Genomic DNA, 18,891 nt, shown 5'->3' on the forward strand with positions numbered 1-18,891 from the left:
AAGATCCAGTTTTACTGTATTATTATTTTTGGACACAAAAATCTTGTGACTAGACCTTCTAGTTCATAACAAAGATTTCAATTTTCTCCAGGTCCAGATTATAGATGGACCGGTTCTGCATTTCAGACTGGTTATTTGGACCATGATGCACTGGTCCTTACTTTGTGGAGATTAGCATTATTTAACTGGTATATGAAAGGTGTGGTTCAAAACTGTTGCCCAACTGTGTTTAGTTAAACTAAATACTTTGAGTTTTTTTTTTTTATTTCGTCATCAGCTTTTATCCATTAAGGTGTTTAAAATTATACCACCTGTCCAGTGTATATATATATATATATATATATATATATATATATATATATATATATATATATATATATATATATATATATATTCCCACGTGGAATGTTCCTTCCATTATATATATATATATATATATATATATATATATATATATATATATGTCTGCTTGTGTCTGCTTGTGTGGATGGATATGTGTGTGTGTGCGAGTGTATACCTGTCCTTTTTTCCCCCTAAGGTAAGTCTTTCCGCTCCCGGATTGGAATGACTCCTTACCCTCTCCCTTAAAACCCACTTCCTTTCGTCTTCCCCTCTCCTTCCCTCTTTCCTGATGAGGCAACAGTTTGTTGCGAAAGCTTGAATCTTGTGTGTATGTTTGTGTTTGTTTGTGTGTCTATCGACCTGCCAGCGCTTTTGTTCGGTAAGTCACCTCATCTTTGTTTTTATATATATATATATATATATATATATATATATATATATATATATATATATATAATATATATATATATATATGCTTGTGTGTGTGTGTGTGTGTGTGTGTGTGTGTGTGTGTGCGCAGAGAGAGAGAGAGAGAGAGAGAGAGAGAGAGAGAGAGAGTGTATACCCGTCCTTTTTTCCCCCGAAAATAAGTCTTCCGCTCCCGGGATTGGAATGACTCCTTACCCTCTCCCTTAAAACCCACATCCTTTTGTCTTTCCCTCTCCTTCCCTCTTTCCTGACGAAGCAGCCGTTGGTTGCGAAAGCTAGAATTTTGTGTGTATGTTTGTGTGTCTATCGACCTATATAAAACAAAGATGATGTGACTTACAAAACGAAAGTGCTGGTAGGTCGATAGACACACAAACAAACACAAACATACACACAAACAAACACAAACATACACACAAAATTCAAGCTTTCGCAACAAACGGTTGCCTCTATGTAAATTGTCTAGATTACTGGCATAGGTGAAAGATTTTTGTATAGCAAAAGGAAGACTGAGGCAAGAATAATAACATAAGAAACAATGAACACCAAATACAATCTTTCATAAATAAAAAAAAAAGCTTTTGCTAGAAGCTAAAGAAAACAAAGAGAGAAAATGCTGTATAAAAAAGATAAGAAATGAACACACAAGAATGAACTACTCACCTCTGTTGGCAAGGGCTTCTACAAGAAAGTGTGGGAACAGAAACAGAAGTAACATTCTTGTTTCTAATAATATATTACACGCAGGGCATCAGGGGCTCCACTAATGATTCCTTCTTCTTCCTCCTCCTCCTGCTCCCCCCCCCCCCCCCCCCCCCCCTCACTCGCAAATAACTCTGCCATTTTCTACGCCATTCCTTGGCTTCTCAAGAATGACTGTAGTCAAAAGAATTTTAGACTTATTTATAGCCTTTGTTACTGATGCTAGTCCAGACAGCACTCATCAAGTTGAATTGTTTTATCTGACTAAGTAGAATTTGCAATTCGAGGTACAGTATTGTATAACAATAAAAAAATACAGCTCACCAGTTTGCTCTGTTGAACATCAGTAAACAATTTATTTGATTGACCATCCAGTCAAACAGGCGGCCATACAATCCCTTTGCCATCGCATCTCTTGCAGCATAAGCCTCCTTAACAGTGTTGTTGCGGGTTATTGTTTCCCCACGTGTTACAACACTGTTTGATGTAAGAGATTCAAGCAGATCACTTGGTTCTAAGCCAAGGAGACGAGAAACTAGAAACAGAGCAAAATAGAATTACTCTTCCAGGCAAGTGTAGACATAAATGTGACTTTTTTCACTCCAACCACCTCTTTAAGCTCATATATAGTGTGGACAGGAGATAGATGCTACTCTTGCAACAATCTGCAAGGAACGTAATACAGAATACACCAGGATATTCAACATTTAGGTCAACAACATTAGGTAATTAATCTAGCACTAATCCTCATCATCATTTCTGCTGTAGCTATTACATTCAAATTATTAATTATCTTTTTGAATCAACTTATTACAGGTTTGTTCAGATATTCTGTAAGCCTCTAGCAAATAGGAGACTGAATTTTGTTATCTGTTTACTCCTTCCAGTTCCCCATGGTTACTTATTTTATTTTATTGCCTTTGATTCACTTTTATTAGTCATCCTAGTCTTTACAAGTCTCTTCATCATTAACATATTTCTCAATGTGGAGCAAAAAATAGTTGCTGTCTTGTGCCACTCCAGACTGTCTTGGAAATTGTATGCGGCCCAAGCCTTAAAGTTCAGACTATTCAGGATATTTCATAATCATCACCATCTTCTTCTTCTTCCTTTTTCATTAAGTTTTAACAGTGTGGTTCCTCAAACATATTTTTCAGTAGCCAACATACCTCTTCTACTGTACGGTGCATTTGAGATGAACAGTATTGAAAGAAAGCACTATTACCATAAGAAATCACTTTTTTTAAGTTCATAAAATTGAACATTTCACTAACAGAAAGACCAAAACCATAAGCTTACAGTGTGATGTAGAGTTGTTATGTGCTACAATGATTTACGAAACAATTTCAAATATGAAGCTAATATTTAAACAACATAAGTATCATTACAACTTTCACAGAGATGCATTCACAACAAAATATTTTGTTATAGGAACAACAATGATTCCTTAACAATGTCTCACAATGATGTGGTGATCAAGTAGCATGTGCCCCTGCAGCAGAAACTAGAACATTGCTATGTGATGTTCTGGTTCATGCTTTGATTGTCATGAACAAGCAATGTAAGAAAACAGCTTGGATGGATGAATGAAAGAACGCAAACTAATTCACAGCCTAGAATAAAGAGTCAAAGTCATCATAAACTAGGGAATAACAGTCCAGTAGTAATCAACACAAGTCCAATGTAACAACAGGGTTCTTTATGGCTAAATTGTTGGTGACATGCTGCTAGAGCTTCATACAAACAGATAAACTGCTTCTAGTTTGTTGCAGTAACAATTTCGTGAATGTAGTGTGCTAGAGGATGGCTGATCAATGTTATTTACAGAGTCCTCTACTGGTGCAAGGCCCATAAGTATTATTTGTGGACTCCACACTGTTGTCGCTGTCTGTCAGGAGCTCAAACTTCTCCATTTCTATGCTTTCCAGACAACATAAACCAGTGCTCGAACAGTCCATGGGTGTACTGCCGGTCCATAGTGTCCAACATAACCAGTGTTCCGAAATTTTTATATGCACAAGTTCACCACTGCACCCTATGAGATACACAGGTGGTGATTTTATACTTTTAGATTATAGTAATTAAGGGTGCTTGTGCCAGCATTTAGCAACCACAGAGCATGGTTCATCAAATCTCAGTTCATCCTAATCCTACATTATTCCTTATGAGTGCTACTGTATATTTTCTAGCTTCATTTGGAGCTTTACATTCAGACCTGTGTATAACATCAGGCACTATCTGAGGCTCTCTTCACTATGTCAAGTGGTATTCTTAGTGGTGCTTCTATTTTTCTTGCCACTTTCAGTAAGAAAAAGCAGAGTATGGAGTTGATTACAATAACTTCCTTCTGTCAAACATTTATACAGCTTTCTTCTCTTGATGGAGAAGCTGCTTTAAATATTCAGAACGAGAGAAGTCAAATCCTATTTTTAAAGCCTCTCAACTAAATAGGTAATCATTTTCATACCATAGTCTTAATCTTTCTTTCAGTCCTTCACTTAGTTGCTTCTGATATGAGAAAAAGTTTAGCATCTGAAATACAACGTGATTTATTTACAGTTTCCGTTTGAGTTAATCTTGTCAAAACTTAGCTAGAACAAGTATCTTCTTACTGGAAGAAGAATGAATGACAGAACTTGTGTGAAACACTGGAACACTAAGGTTTTGTATGAAAAATAAAGTTATATAATTAATTTACTTTTTCTTTTTTTTTCCAGACTTGTTTGCAGTTCAGATAAATACTGAAATTCACTAGTTGCAGTACTGTCAGATTCTGTTAAAGGAATCAAAAATAAAATGGTCCAGCCTGTCTTCAATTTTCAATGGGATGCATTTTTCCCCTCTGGTATCAAGGTACAACACTATAGTGCAGGGACTCCAATGTGTACCAGAACTGCAGATATGTACCTTTAGACAAACCATCCAAAAATTATCGATTTGTAACTTTTTTTTAAATTGTTAATGAAAACTTTATGAATATCCCTTGTAACCTTTAATAGAGAAACTTTTATAGTTTCAATTTAAAAATCACAAGCAACATAAATAAAAGTATAATTATCTGCGTCACCAGAGATGAGAAGATGGCAATAGGAAGGGTGTCTCAGACTTAAATTTGTGGTTGAAACTAATTATTCTGTGCAATCAGTTCACTGCTCATTACTTGAACAACCAGCTTAATGATAATGAATATTTCATGAAATTAAATTGTAACTAACATTTTTCGACTATTGTTCAATGAAGTACACATATATAAAAGGAAATATGTATGTGTTTATTAAATTTTAAGATATAAATATATTTCATTGTATACCTCTATGCAGCGGTGCCAGGTCTATCACCCTGCTTTTATTGTCAGTGTTGTCCTGACTAATAACTTCCCCGAATTCCACATCACCCAAATGGAGAACTGCAGCTATAATCCTATAAATAGTGTCAACTTCTTCTTCACGAAAACCAAGGAGCCTAAATCCTTCCTTCACTTGATGGAATCTGCTTACATTAGTCTGAAACACATTAATGTGTCACCTAACATACATTATAGTATTTGAAAATATATATATTTTATCGTCAGCTACATTTAATTTTTATTGATTCCTTTGTCTCTCTCATACAATGTTTGTACAAATGATACATTATAAGTTAATACAATGATGTAGTGCACAACATGACAGTTGAACATTGCAGTTTTAGTCCCAACAGATACAACTTTACAAAGTACATTTCTGAACAATAGTAATTAATGCTGGGACAGAAAAAGAATGTTGTGATTTTACTGTAGTGATTGGTTAAGAAGCACAAGCGTCAGGTAATTTTCACTGGAATTAGATACTTACACAAGCAAGTAGGATAATGACAATGTTCCAGTAGTAATGGGTATACATTAGATTTGAATTTGCAACTGTTTTCCTTGAATTTATTTCTCTATTAAAACTATTTTACAGTGTTATAAGTATATACGTGATACTATCACCATACAGTTTTATTTTGTGGGTTATTACTTGTAGCTGACTTTCTTCCTAACTTCTATACAATGCATCCACATATTTTTAGTAATTCCAAAATGTAATGGAAAGGAAGTGGTCAAATTTTTCACTGCCTTTCATTTACTTAGTCAGTCAACGATGGAGTATACGGTAAGCAACAGTCTGTATTATCCTGCACCACTGATCAGAGACTACCAGTACATGGACTAGGGAATTACTGTCACATGTATAGGCTGCCGTTAACATCGCACCACAGATGGCTGTGTTTGGAGTGGCACCACGATAAGGAAGCATGGAGTGCTGATGAATGGTGTTGCACTGCATTGAGCAATGAGTCACAGTTATGTGCTACCCTGGATGACAACTTTTGAGCAATGAAATTACAGTGAAATCCAGACCTCTGTAGCTGCTTACAGACATTGATAAATATCAACGGCGACAGCTGAAACTGTGTGCCCCGACCCGGACTTGAACCTGGGATCTCCTGCTTACATGACAGATGCTCTATCTGACTGAGCCATCGAGGACACAGAGGACAGTGTGACTGCACGGACTTATCTCTGGCGTGCTCCCTGTGAGACCCACATTTCCAACTTATTGTCCAAACACTACATTTGTAGTGCTCCTGTCCCCTATACTGATTACTCACAGCAATTTACAATCTATCTACCAAGAGTTTGAGAAAATGAGTAGATACAGCTTCTGCGTTGTAAGCAAGGTAAGGGTTCAAGTCCCGGTCGGGGCACACATTTTCAACTGTCCCCTTTGATATTTATCAACACCTGTAGAGCTACAAAGGTCTGGATTTCACTGTAATTTCATTCTCCAAGAGCTGCATATTCATACTGATACTTGTCAGCAAGGCTGGTGGTGACCTGAGGAAAGGTCAATTCTTTCCTTGTTTTCGAGAGGCCAGCAGGGTTTTGTGGGCAGCTATCAGTTACGACTTAGGTCATGACTGGTAGTGACTGAGGTAACTCTTGATGGCACAGTGATATGTCACAAACATCCTACATCCTCATGTGTTGCCTCTCATAGTGTCATTTTTAATGAAACATGCTTTTACACACATCTGCCTGTGTGGTACTGAGGTATTCTCATAGCCAACAAGATTCCCAGATCTGCCCCCAATAGAGCATGCAGGACCAGCTTGAATGTCAACTCTGTCCGAGTGCTAGTATCTGGGATGTCAAGGACCAGTTATGAAGTGTGTTTTTTAAGTAAGTACTGTTTTGAAATTTAAAAAAGATGTCCTAAGATATCTCAATAATTTTATTTTTACATGAAAGCCTGTACCTTAATCTACTTTTCTACATAATTTCCATCAATACTGAGGAACTTGTCATAACGTTGTACCAGTTTTTGAATACCCTCCTCATAGAAGTCTGCCGCCTGACTTGTTAACCACTGCATCACCACTGTTTTGATTTCATCGTCTTGAAGACGCTGACTGTCCAGGTGTTTCTTCAAGTGCAGGAACAGATGGTAGTCACTGGGCGCAAGATCGGGACTGTATGGAGGATGATCTCGAGTTTCCCATTGAAAAGATGTGATCAGATCTTTGGTCTGATTCACCACATACGGACGAGCATTGTTTTGCAGGAAAACGATGCCCTTGCTCAACTTGCCATGTCTTTTGTTCTGAATTGTGCAATGTCTTACAGTAAGCTGCTGCATTGATTGTCTCATTAGGAGGCAGAAATTCCACAAGTAATACTCCTTTTCTGTCCCAAAAAACTGTGCACATGATTTTCTTGGCAGAAATTGTTTGCTTAAACTTCACTTTTCTGGGTGAATCTGAATGCTGCCGTTCTTTGATTCTGGTGTGACACAAGCCACCCATGTTTCATCACCCATAACAATTTCACTTAAGAAATCATCACCATCATTGTGGCACCGCTTAAGGAAAGTCTGTCTAAACGTTTGGTTTTGTGCACATCGGTCAACATTTTCAGTGCCAAACGTGTGCATAATTTTTGGTAATTCAAGTGCTCGGTCACAGTGCCATACAAAACACTCCGAGAAACATTAGGAAAGTCATCCTGCAAGGAGGAAATCGTAAAGCGTCTGTTTTCTCTCACCTTATTGTCCATTTCCGGCACCAAACTTTCATTAACAACCGAAGGACGCCCACTCCGTTGTTCATCATGCACATTTGTGTGACCATCTTTAAATGCTCTCACCCCACTTTCTTACCATTCCATCACTCATAATGTTTTCTCCATAAACTGCACAGATCTCACGATGAATATCAATCACTTTTAGGCCTTTAACACTAAGACATCTTGTAACAGCCCGTACTTCACAGTCAGTGGCGCTCACGATTATCGGAGGTATCTTAAACACTCAGTACACAGCGTAAACAAGGAAGAATCAGACTGTGATGGCGTCAGTGTGTAGACAACAGATGTAGGCACCCAGTGCACATTTGCAGAACGCTGGCCACAGCGCTGCAGCCGCGGTGTGGCAAAACGGTACTTACTTAAAAAAAACACGCCTCATACAACAGTTGTGGGCCAGTTTGCCTCAGGAGAGGGTACAATGGCTTTATGACACTCCTCCCAACTAAATCATTGCATGCATCCAGGCCAAAATCTTATGGATGTAAGACCACTTTACACAGTTGGAAGACCGAGAAGATTTTATTTATGTTAATAAAACATCTGTAATGAACTAATATGCAAGAGGAAAAAACTCTCCTTCACAATAGTAATTCCTTGAGCACAAAACAAATATAGACCTTATATATCTCAATTTTAATACTTTTTTTCACAGTGCCTTTTGCTTCATAATGTAGTATCACAGCACAATAAATTCATAACCAATGGAAAGCAAAGACTGAAATAAATATGGTTCCCATAAGTGATACATGTCAAAATAGAACCCATTTCTAGGACATGTAGTAAAACTGGAACAAAAATTAAGAAAAACACAGTTTTTGTTATTTGCATCTAAAAACATTGGAAATTTTTTTGTTTTTCAGTGCGTAATGGTCCTCATGTAACACTTTGGAATTTCTGAAGGGCGAAGTGCTTATGCCCATTCTTTACAGTATAATTATACTGAGACCAGAAAGAGTAAATCAATAAAATAAGATATTTTTTAAAGGTAGTAGTAGATCATAAATTCATACACTGTATTCTCTCTTCATCTTCAGTCATACCTTCTTAGTTTCTGGATCTTGCAAGTCACCTCCAAGGTATTTATGATGTATCCTTAGAACTGGATCCAAATGAAACTCCGAGAGTCGACCTTCATGTTCTAGACCATCATACATGTAGTAAAATATATGGAAGTTACGTTCTCCCCTAAAAAAAAAAAAAAAAAAAAAAAAAAAAAAAAAAAAAAAAAAATTGTTAACAAGGAGTCCAACAGAAAATTATATTCAGTTCTTTTATCAGGTCATCTGATGTAGCCCAATACTTACTGTGCATGCTGGCAAACACGTGACTGCTCCAGTAAATAAACTGCTATTCTCGCTCCTGTAACCTTGCCAGATTTCGTCATTGTCAAATCCAGGTACTTCCCAAATCTGGAGGAATTTGCATTGATCCCTGTCTGAGCATTTCCAAATGCCTCCATTATGGGATTCACTTGAAGAATACGCTCTTCCAAATTCCGATTAGGAGCCTGAATTTTGGATACTCTTAATCTGTTATACATTTAAACATTTGTAATAGTTATAGTGTAAGTTAAAAAAACTACTTACTTTTCCTAAATACACTAATTGCTTGAGAAGCAAGTTAGCACTTTCTGTTTTCCCCGCACCACTTTCACCACTTATTACAATTGCCTGATTCTGGCGCTGATGCATTAATGCTTGATACGCTGCATCAGCAACAGCAAAAATGTGTGGTGGGTTGTCTGACCGAGCTTGTCCTTTGTATCTTCTCTGCTCCTATTTAGATTAAATATCTGATTAATAAACAGGTGAGTTATTTGTTGCATCACGGCAATAAACCACTATTTTTTATCTGCCACCCTTTCGATGATAGATCTCAGGAAGGACTTGTAATGACATTATACCTTACAATGAAATACACTTGTTTAATGGTTTTGTATTATAATGCTGCACAGATGAAGGTCTGAAATAATGTTCCTAATTTTGCATCTAGAAATAAATTTGTTTCTCCAGAACTGGGTCTCATAAATGTCCCCTTCATGTGCGTGCCCTTCATAATTACTGACACAATCAGAAATTATACTCTGCATAAAAAGAAGTCTTATTAGATCAGAAGAATTAGAATTCAGATCTGTTTAGTCAAGTTACTAGATCCCTCATCACACTGATAAAATGCCGCCAGATGACTGCTATTTAAAGATACAGAATCAAGAGTCAGCTTCTGGTGAACTGCAGCTTTCAGATGACCTTATTTCTCTCATATCTAAGAGCATAGAACAGTTTGAAAGCTGTCAGTTATTTTACAAACCAGATTATTCAACTGTATCACAATTAAAAAATGCCTTTATGCTTGTTTGATTTTTGCCTTTACATTCTTGTATGTCCATTTAAAGTCCTTTAAAGAAATTAACATACCTGGTCAGAATAAAGTCCTAGGTCCTTGAATGGATTAACAGCAACTAAAATGTCACCTATGTAAGTGTATATTTGAAATTGTTCATATCTTCTCTGTAACTGCTCTACAATGCCATCCTGAAAAACAAACCGAGGCCTTTAGATATTCTAAACCTCAACGTAAGGATCAGCATTATGATATACAAGCAACCAAAACTAAAACAAAATTTCTGTGTTCAGATTTTAAAATTGTTCATTTATGAATGAAATTAATACACCAATGGAAAATCCCAGGTGGAATACAAGCAATGGAACGAATTAAAGATAATCACTCTTCATGTAGTGGAAGAGTTTAGCATCTGATACTCAAAAAAGAAACTGATTTGTGCTCTATGTGCCTGTCAACTGCTAAATGTTGTTATTAAATAATGAATTGTTTGTAGAAGAATTAGATTAAAGGGGTACATATACTCCAAGGAGCCATATCTTTAGTTGTAAAAGTATCCCCCCCCCCCTTTTTTAAATTTAAAAGTACTTGAAATACCAAGCAGTTTCATGAAAAGTAGAAAACTCTTGCTTTAAAAAATATTCTGCTTGTTTTTAAAATTTGTAAAGCTTGTTTCTATTAGATCATTACAAAATCACATTAAGCAGTTGTTTGCATGCATAATCTATTGAAGACCTCCCTCAGCCTCCCAAATGCAGTGATAAATTTCACCATGTAGTTCATGGTTCCCTTCAACATAGTGTGTAGCAGAAATTTAAAAATCAACATTCCCCCTCCCTCTTCATTTATTCCTTGCCTTCTGGGATCTTGCTGTTAAATCTTCTGTAATGTAAATTCAGTGTGCAGAATATTAAACTAAACAACAAGTCATTGCTTTTCTATAATGAATGAAATCTCTCTGCACTGATACCTTTCACTATTGCTGTACGTGTTATGGCAATCAATATTTGAACTGAGAAAGTAACAGAAAGTTAAATATATGGAATGCTTTCTTCAATGTTTTTGATCTGAAAACAGTATACAGTATTGCACATAAAAGTATGCAGTAAATTGGTCAGACACAAGAACAACAATGGTGAGAGTATGAAGAATCTGAAGACACCATGTAGACTGGTAGTTAAGAAATTTCTGTGTGTGGTGGATGAATAGAGATTATAACACAGCTCAGGATGGTTACCATAGCATTAGTTTAATTCAGAGAATCTAAATTTCAGAGAATCAGGGACAATGCCTTAACATTAAAATAAAAGAATTGTACTCAGCAGAGAGAGGGAGAGAGAGAGGGAGGGAGGGAGGGAGGGAGGGAGAGAGAGAGAGAGAGAGAGAGAGAGAGAGAGAGAGAGAGAGAAGAGAGAGAGAGAGAGAGAGAGAGAGAGAGAGAGAGAGAGACTGTGACTGCAGTAAATGCCTGGAAGCAGAAATGGAGTTAGAAGATGGTAAGTCATGTGTATGGCACCACTCTTTCTGACAGAAAAAGCAACTGTGCAACTGTGTAAAATGATACAGCCACTCCCAGACTCATGATATCTCATGTCCAAAATGCTCTACTAAGCCACCTCAATGGTCAACATTCTGAACAGTTTCTAATTAGTACACCCAAACATACAACCACACTACTTTGCAACTGAACAATAAGACTGTATATTGGATGCTTCTTGCGACAAATTATAAAAAAATATCTCAAACAATATCAGAATTACTACCTACCAATCTCTTCTTTGTATTTACTTTGCATACTTTACATCCTTGAAGGACTAACAATGTGCAAAATAATGGAAAAGGCAACAACTCACCGATAGCACTAACAGAAAATGGTGCTCACTAGCTTTCAAGCTCTGGCTCCTTTTCTTGAACTTTCTTTTTCTTGTGCAGCTGCTGAGTTATCTGCATTTCCCAATCCTGCCTCAAACTATCCTGTTATGTGTGCGTATGCAACATTCTGTTATAACGAGTGTTTGCCTTTCCCTTATTTTACATATCACTCCACCCAGGAATTTCCATTAATGTACAAAATAAGTTTCTTGTCTGTTTAATTATTCTACTACAATAATATGGGGAATCAACATGTTCTCCTCTGGCTGAAACTATTTAGTAACATCTATCAGAGTGAAAGGGGAATAGCCAAAGGAATATTTTTGCTTTTAGGACACGTATATTTATTTTCTTTGCAACATAAAATAATGAATACTGTGTGTGATCAAAAAAGCAAAGAGGAAGGTTAATATCTGTCTGAATTGTTAGAGATGAAATAATGGTACAGAGGATGGAAATAATTGTGGCCTGCTTGAGGATCCAACCAATCATTTTGGGGAAACCACAGGTAATCTAAATTTAAGTTACAACAACCAGATATGATTCTGAAACCCAATACTGTTGAAAAAGAAGCCTGTGTTATAGCAACTGTACTACTTCACTCCCATTCCAAAACACCTCCATGGGCAGAAATGTAGTTCTGAGAGATGATTACTAATTTCTTTTGAAATTTCAAGCTTTTTTTCATGTATTTTTTCATTCAGTTGATTCAGAAGTGTTGCAAAGTATTCATCAGTTATTATTTTACCCTCTGCAGAATCCCTTTTGCATCAAAGAAATCCATATCTCTTCCAGTAACTGACATCACCTTCATATTTTTTTGCTGCAGGGCCACTGGTTCCCACTCACCGCTTTTGTTGCCACTTCCTTCTTGAAATGACATGGTGAACAAATATTTCATCAGCTCAAGGATAAATATTATGAAAATGACAGACTTCTATTCACACCATATTGAGATACAGAGGAGATGGTGAGTTGCAGACAGGCACAACAAAAAGACTGCTTCTATAAATGAGAGCTTTTGGCCAAAAGGCCTTACTTCATGAGAGGAAAGCCATTTGGCTGAAAGCTCACATTTATAGCAGGCTTTTTGTCATTTCTGTCTATGACTCAACATCCCTATATGGTAAGTAGCAACCTACCCATTTCAGAATAATGCTGTTATTCTGTCCTTGGTTTTCCATTGTTTTGATTCAGTACAAAAATTAGTTTAGATGTTCTTGTATTAGATCATCATCAAGATGAGAGAGAGAGAGAGAGAGAGAGAGAGAGAGAGAGAGGTACAAAATTTGGATTTGGCTAGCCTTTAAGAAGGCTTCCATAAAAGCTTCACTTACTTGAGATGAGTTTCTGTCTTCACTAACTTCAGATGCATTTAGTTAAGTATAAGACAAGAGTAATCTCTGCTTCTTAAATGTGTAACTGCCATTCAGCACTTTATATTAAAGCCAAACTGCAAATTGTTTTCTCAGTCACTGTTTATAACTTAATGTTAGGGGAATGCAAGTTTTCATGATCCTCACAGCAAGCGACAATGGAGTAAACCTACCTAGAATGTTACTTTCAAGCTCCTACAACATACACTTTACCTAACTGTATCTGTCTAACCATTATAACAGAAATTAACTAGCTTTTCCCATTTACCTCATTCCCTAACAAAAGTGAATTCTTCGTGCCGGAGAAGCATGCATACTCTATACAAATGAAGGCTTCTTTTCTTTTGTGCATATTCATTGGGGTCCACAGCTTCATATATTACAAGGGAGGTGTGAATTTCACAAGTATTTGACTATACTTTCACTGTGTCATATCTACTTTCATTCAAACACAGGCAAGTTATTTCTTTAATCATTAGATGAGGACCTATGAAAAGTAAAAAGAAAATCTCATATGAAAAATATTCCCAGTTAGTTTTGAAATCTGAGAAATTAATTTCTCAGTTGTTACTAAAACTACTGCAATATACAAAGGTGTGGTTTTCATTTGTAATCCTTTCTGCCCAATTAAGGGATATTCTGTCTTAAACAACTCCCATTCAATGAAATACTGCGTGATAAGATAATGGAGGGATAGAGATTGACAGGATCCAAGGAAATGGTGGGGGGGGGGGGGGGGGGGGGGGGAAGAGTGTGCTCATTCAATACACTTTCTTTTCAGAGAAAAACTGGAACAAATCAAAATTGTGACAGATATAAAGAAAAACACAACAATTACTTGCCTTTGTAAACAGTAATGACTTTTATAGCAGCAAAAGTTTACTTAAAATATTGTTGTAAACAATAATGAGTTGTTATTTATGAATTACATCTTGCCTCATAACCACAACAAATTGCTCTAGTAGACAAAGTTACAAAAACATCCAAGATTGTGGATGTTTTCTCTGTTATAAGGTAAAATATGATACTACGGTTGCAGCCTGTGGTGCTCTTTATTGCAAGCCGCCGTCCACCTATTATTTAAAGGCTGTAGAGCAGAATTATTTTTATGGAACATCAGAACAATAAAACCTTTAGTATTTTTTTGGTCATAAAAGAAGGAAAGGAGATGCATTCAAAATGTATAACAGGTTCAAAATATTGTTCTTGTACGTTACTGCCGAGATAGATTCTATAGTTTTGATTATTAATTTTCTTCTGATGTGAAGAGTGATGCAGTAGGACCGAAACGTTCATTTTATTTGTCACTATGCAGTGAGTCTGAGTGAATGATTTTTATATGTATGAGAGAGAGAGAGAGAGAGAGAGAGAGAGAGAGAGAGAGAGATGAGAATACGCATATTAACAGAATATATTCACAGTTATAAATAAAACACACACTTACGATGTTCTATATTTACAACAATTTGCAGGAGATGGTAAAAGTGGTGCAATCAACAGAAAGGGTAGTGCACAGTAAAACTTTTTACACATGGACATGTACCCAAAAATTTTCATTTCAGGTTCTGACTAAAAGGAATCACATTAGAACAAGTAACAAGCTGAGAGAGGATGGGATTAGATCAATCAGAAACCAGAACAAGACAGACTCATCAAAAGCAGGACACCTTATTGATGTTCTGTATGACAGTCACTTTTTTCACAGCTTCACATTTTTTGCTTTATTCCTTTCCTCTTAAATTTTCAGCAAATTACCTCACCATTCCAAATGTTTGATGTTTAATGCTATCAGATATTCCAACAGTTTAACCTATCTGGTAGTGATAGCTACTTTGCCCATTTTTAGTCATGGCACACAGTCTCCACCATTTCATAAGTGCAGTCAGTTTGCCTCTCATGAATTCTTTCTGTCTTTAACACAAAAATCTGCAGGACTACATTTATATTGATACTCCACATGCAATCTTACGAAGTACTGTAGAGGGTTCTTCGCAAAACATTATTATTTTCCCCTTCCTATTCCAGTTCTGAACAGTGCATGAGAAGAACAAGTATCAGTTTCCATACAAGATCAGATTTCTCGGATTTTACTGTCACGGCCATTTTATGAGTTACTGTAAACATACAAGAAAATAATATATTCTTTACTCCATGCTCTCCGAATTTTTAGAATAAATTATACCTTACGCACAATGCCTCCCTTGTAGCAACTGCCACTGAATTTTAATGAGTATCTGTGACACTTCTGGGGTTGTTAAAACAAATCTGCAACAAAAAATGCCATTTTTATTTGGATCATCCCTATATCCACTATTAATATTTTCTGGGATGCGACTGAAATTTTGAGCACTACTCGAGTATCGGTCAAAGGAGGTTTTATAAAATATCTCTATTGTGTATGAATTACTCTTCTTTAGGCTTCTTTCAATCAATCTTTGTCTTCCATTTGCCTTTCCCACTACTAGTTTTATGTGATGATTCCACTTTGAACTGCTCATTACTCATACTCCTTAATGTAGTCATGTACATGCATCTGAAGATCCTTTTTGAAAATGGGAATCACTGCACCTTCCTCCATTTGCTTGGAGTACCTTATGCTCCAGTGACCTATGGATAACTGCGGCTAGAAGCATATAAAAGTTCTTTCACATAATATACATAAAATCCCAGAAGTATCTCATTAGGTCAACTAGCCTTGGCTGTATTGAGTAATTTTTGTTATTTTTTGTTCAGTCATTTTTACATTAATATGATGGTTAAAAGACTGACCCTCATCAGTGCAACAATATCAGAAGGAATTTAATATTTTTATCATATTTGTGTCATCTCCACTCTAGTGCCAGTATGATCACTGACTTTATTCATGATCTAAACTTTTTAGGTTTCTTCTTCAGACCTGCAGACAAAATTTTGCTTTCAAATTCATTGAATGTGTCTCGTATATCTCTATTTACACTCACTTAGACTTTGTCTAGGTCATTCATTAAGTCACTCACTGTGTTTTGGTGGTCCTATCAAGAAGGAGAACCTTCAGGATTCAGCTTTGTTAAACCTGCAGCACAGGTATCAACTTTCAAATACAGCTACTGAACCACACCAGATAGCTCCTATCTGTCACAACGTTGCACAACACATATTTTGCTTAAAGTGTACTGTAGGACCTTTTTTTTTTTTTTTTTTTTTTTCCACACTGATATTCAACATTTTCAGCTGCAGAAATCTATGTACGATTTTGACTGCTCACCTAAACTGGGAGTAAGTGCATCTTAATTGTAGGTATCTGTGTAACAAACCCCACATCATCACTTTTTGGATTGAGGAGAGCCTAAATCCTGCATCATTTTCCAGTCCTAAGTCAGACACTAGTCGCCAATATGTAGAATATTGACAAATTTTTATTTCGTTTATAGTTCTGAATCTGTACAAAGGAACGCTGTGGTTTAATCCATTAAGAAAATATTTGTCCATACAGAAATATGAATGGCTACTGTGAATTTTTCAGATCGATTGCAGAGCGATTGCAAAAATAGAAAAAAAACCATTTGATGTAAACACTTAAATTTTCCGCTGGAGGCTAACTTTATCATCACTTACACGAAAATCTGGAAGTAGGGTGACAGAAAATATAATTATCGATAACTGTATCTTCAACAATTGAATCACTAAAATTCAGTTATGATTAAGTGATCTGATGTGACAAAAATGCTGTAGAATACCTAATCAGCTTCATCAGCAGAAAGGTAAAAGACAATGCTCGAGTAAATAAGAAGTCATAATCAAAGAGGTACAACAATAGTAATGAGTTGACGAGTTGAGCTGTGTCACACCAGAGCATGCCTATCAACAACTTGTGTTGCCACCTTTCTCTCTCTCTCTCTCTCTCTCTCTCTCTCTCTCTCTCTCTTCCCCCCCCCCCCCCCCCCCCCCGAACAATACATAAATAAAACTGAACAACTTATGACAAATTTCACAGGGAAATAAAAAGCATTTTGACGTTATTAAATATTCCTTCATCACAGGAGAACACACACAATTTTAGACTATTCTCTTTTGAAAAGTGTCGTCTTAAATAGAATAAATTGCATCTGTATGTTTGAAGCCGTTCCATACCAATAGTGTACACATTATTCAGAGCTGAACATAACTGTGGAATGAAAAAAATGAGCGCATATCTGTGATAAAATGATGTTAACCTCTGATAAATGTTTGAAGCCACAAACTCTTAACAAATTAAAGCAAAGTAAAATATACAAATCAAGAAATTACCTCAGTGAGAATATCAAGAGCAGCAAGATCATCCATATACATTTTCTGAGGCTTTGATTTGCGATCAGATTTCAGTTTTCCATGCTTTGTAGTCACTTCAGGTTGTCTATGTGTGCGACCTTCCTTTCTTTGCCTTTGAATCTCAGCTCTTAATTCCCTGCGAACCTTTTAGAACCAACAAATATTAACAAATATGGAAGCAAGCAAAGATAATCGAGATACGCCTCACCAAACACTTTAATAATCAGGCAATTTCTTTCCATTCATTTTGCTTTTTTCCTTGTGAATACATTACTTTTATTTCCTGCTTAATACACATTTATATCATAATAATGGGCAGTATGAAAAACATGAGGTAACTCACTTTTTCAGCAACCAATGCTCCTTTCTTCATAAGAGGATGTTCCAACAGCTCTCTAGCAAATGGCCGTTGTTCTAGATCTTTGACTAAACATTCACTAATAAAGTCAGAAAACTGCTGACTATACTCATCAGGACGGGCAAGAGAGGGAGGTGGGATGCGAGGAATTTGGAAAAGAGCTCTCATTGGATGTAAATCAGATAGTGGTGGGTCACCTTCTGCTAGTTCAATTGCAGTGATTCCAACAGACCAAACATCACATCGTGCATCATATGAGGAGTCCAGCTGTTGCTCACAAGCTATCACCTGAAATCAAATGCAAAGGTTAATTTAAGAAAATGAAATGAAATGTCTCATTTGCTGTACTTAACTCGATGTAATATACCAAGTGCCTTTTAGATATCTAATTATAATAATTAATGATCCTATGTATGAAAATCAAAATATGCGGTAACTATTTACAATCAAGTTATTTCATTTAACTTACTTCTGGCGCCATCCAGTATGGTGTTCCGACAGATGTATTTCGTCGAGCAAGAGTTGCTGCAAGATGTGATGATACACCAAAATCTACTAGCTTCACATGAGCTTCTTCTGTCAACAATATGTTGTGTCCTTTAACATCACGATGCATGCAGTGATTGCTGTGTAGATATATCAAAGCCTATAAATAAAATTATTCACCTTTTATTTCACTGTGATTTATTTACAACTGTGGCTTAAGAGAATACTTTATTGAACGAACCTGAACAGTCTCATGCAGAATATAAGCGATCTGTTCTTCAGAAAGTCTCTCACCCCCGATGTTTCAAGCCCTGAACCAAGTCAGTTACAGATCCACCAGTGCATAACTGGAAATGCAATGATGTGAGTTATTCACATCTGCATATAAGAACATTTGTACAACTTTCCTAAGTGCTCATTAATATTTAGGACTGAGTGTGAAAAGAAACAATAACAAACAAAACCACATAAAATGAGAGAGAATTTTGTCATTTTGAAAATCTGTTAGGTGGAATTTACATTTTAATTATGATCAGCAGTTTTAGTTATCAGTTTCAATAGCCAAGTCTTGAGTCACTTCTGGGAAGAAGACA

The 18,891-nt window shown here is 36.3% G+C and overlaps 1 protein-coding gene across 1 annotated transcript in view; it reads right to left on the bottom strand.

Moving 5' to 3' along the window:
- The window catches only part of LOC124612728 (myosin-IIIb-like), a 261,346-nt gene that overhangs the window by 69,074 nt on the left and 173,381 nt on the right, over positions 1-18,891 (bottom strand). The window contains 11 exon segments of the mRNA XM_047141099.1: positions 1,798-2,008; positions 4,784-4,976; positions 8,620-8,764; positions 8,884-9,086; positions 9,166-9,354; positions 9,994-10,110; positions 17,434-17,598; positions 17,798-18,100; positions 18,282-18,458; positions 18,540-18,593; positions 18,595-18,645. Of these exon segments, the coding sequence (XP_046997055.1) occupies positions 1,798-2,008; positions 4,784-4,976; positions 8,620-8,764; positions 8,884-9,086; positions 9,166-9,354; positions 9,994-10,110; positions 17,434-17,598; positions 17,798-18,100; positions 18,282-18,458; positions 18,540-18,593; positions 18,595-18,645 (1,808 nt within the window).

The sequence above is a fragment of the Schistocerca americana genome, chromosome 4 (genome assembly GCF_021461395.2).
Source record: "Schistocerca americana isolate TAMUIC-IGC-003095 chromosome 4, iqSchAmer2.1, whole genome shotgun sequence".
NCBI lineage: Eukaryota > Metazoa > Arthropoda > Insecta > Orthoptera > Acrididae > Schistocerca > Schistocerca americana.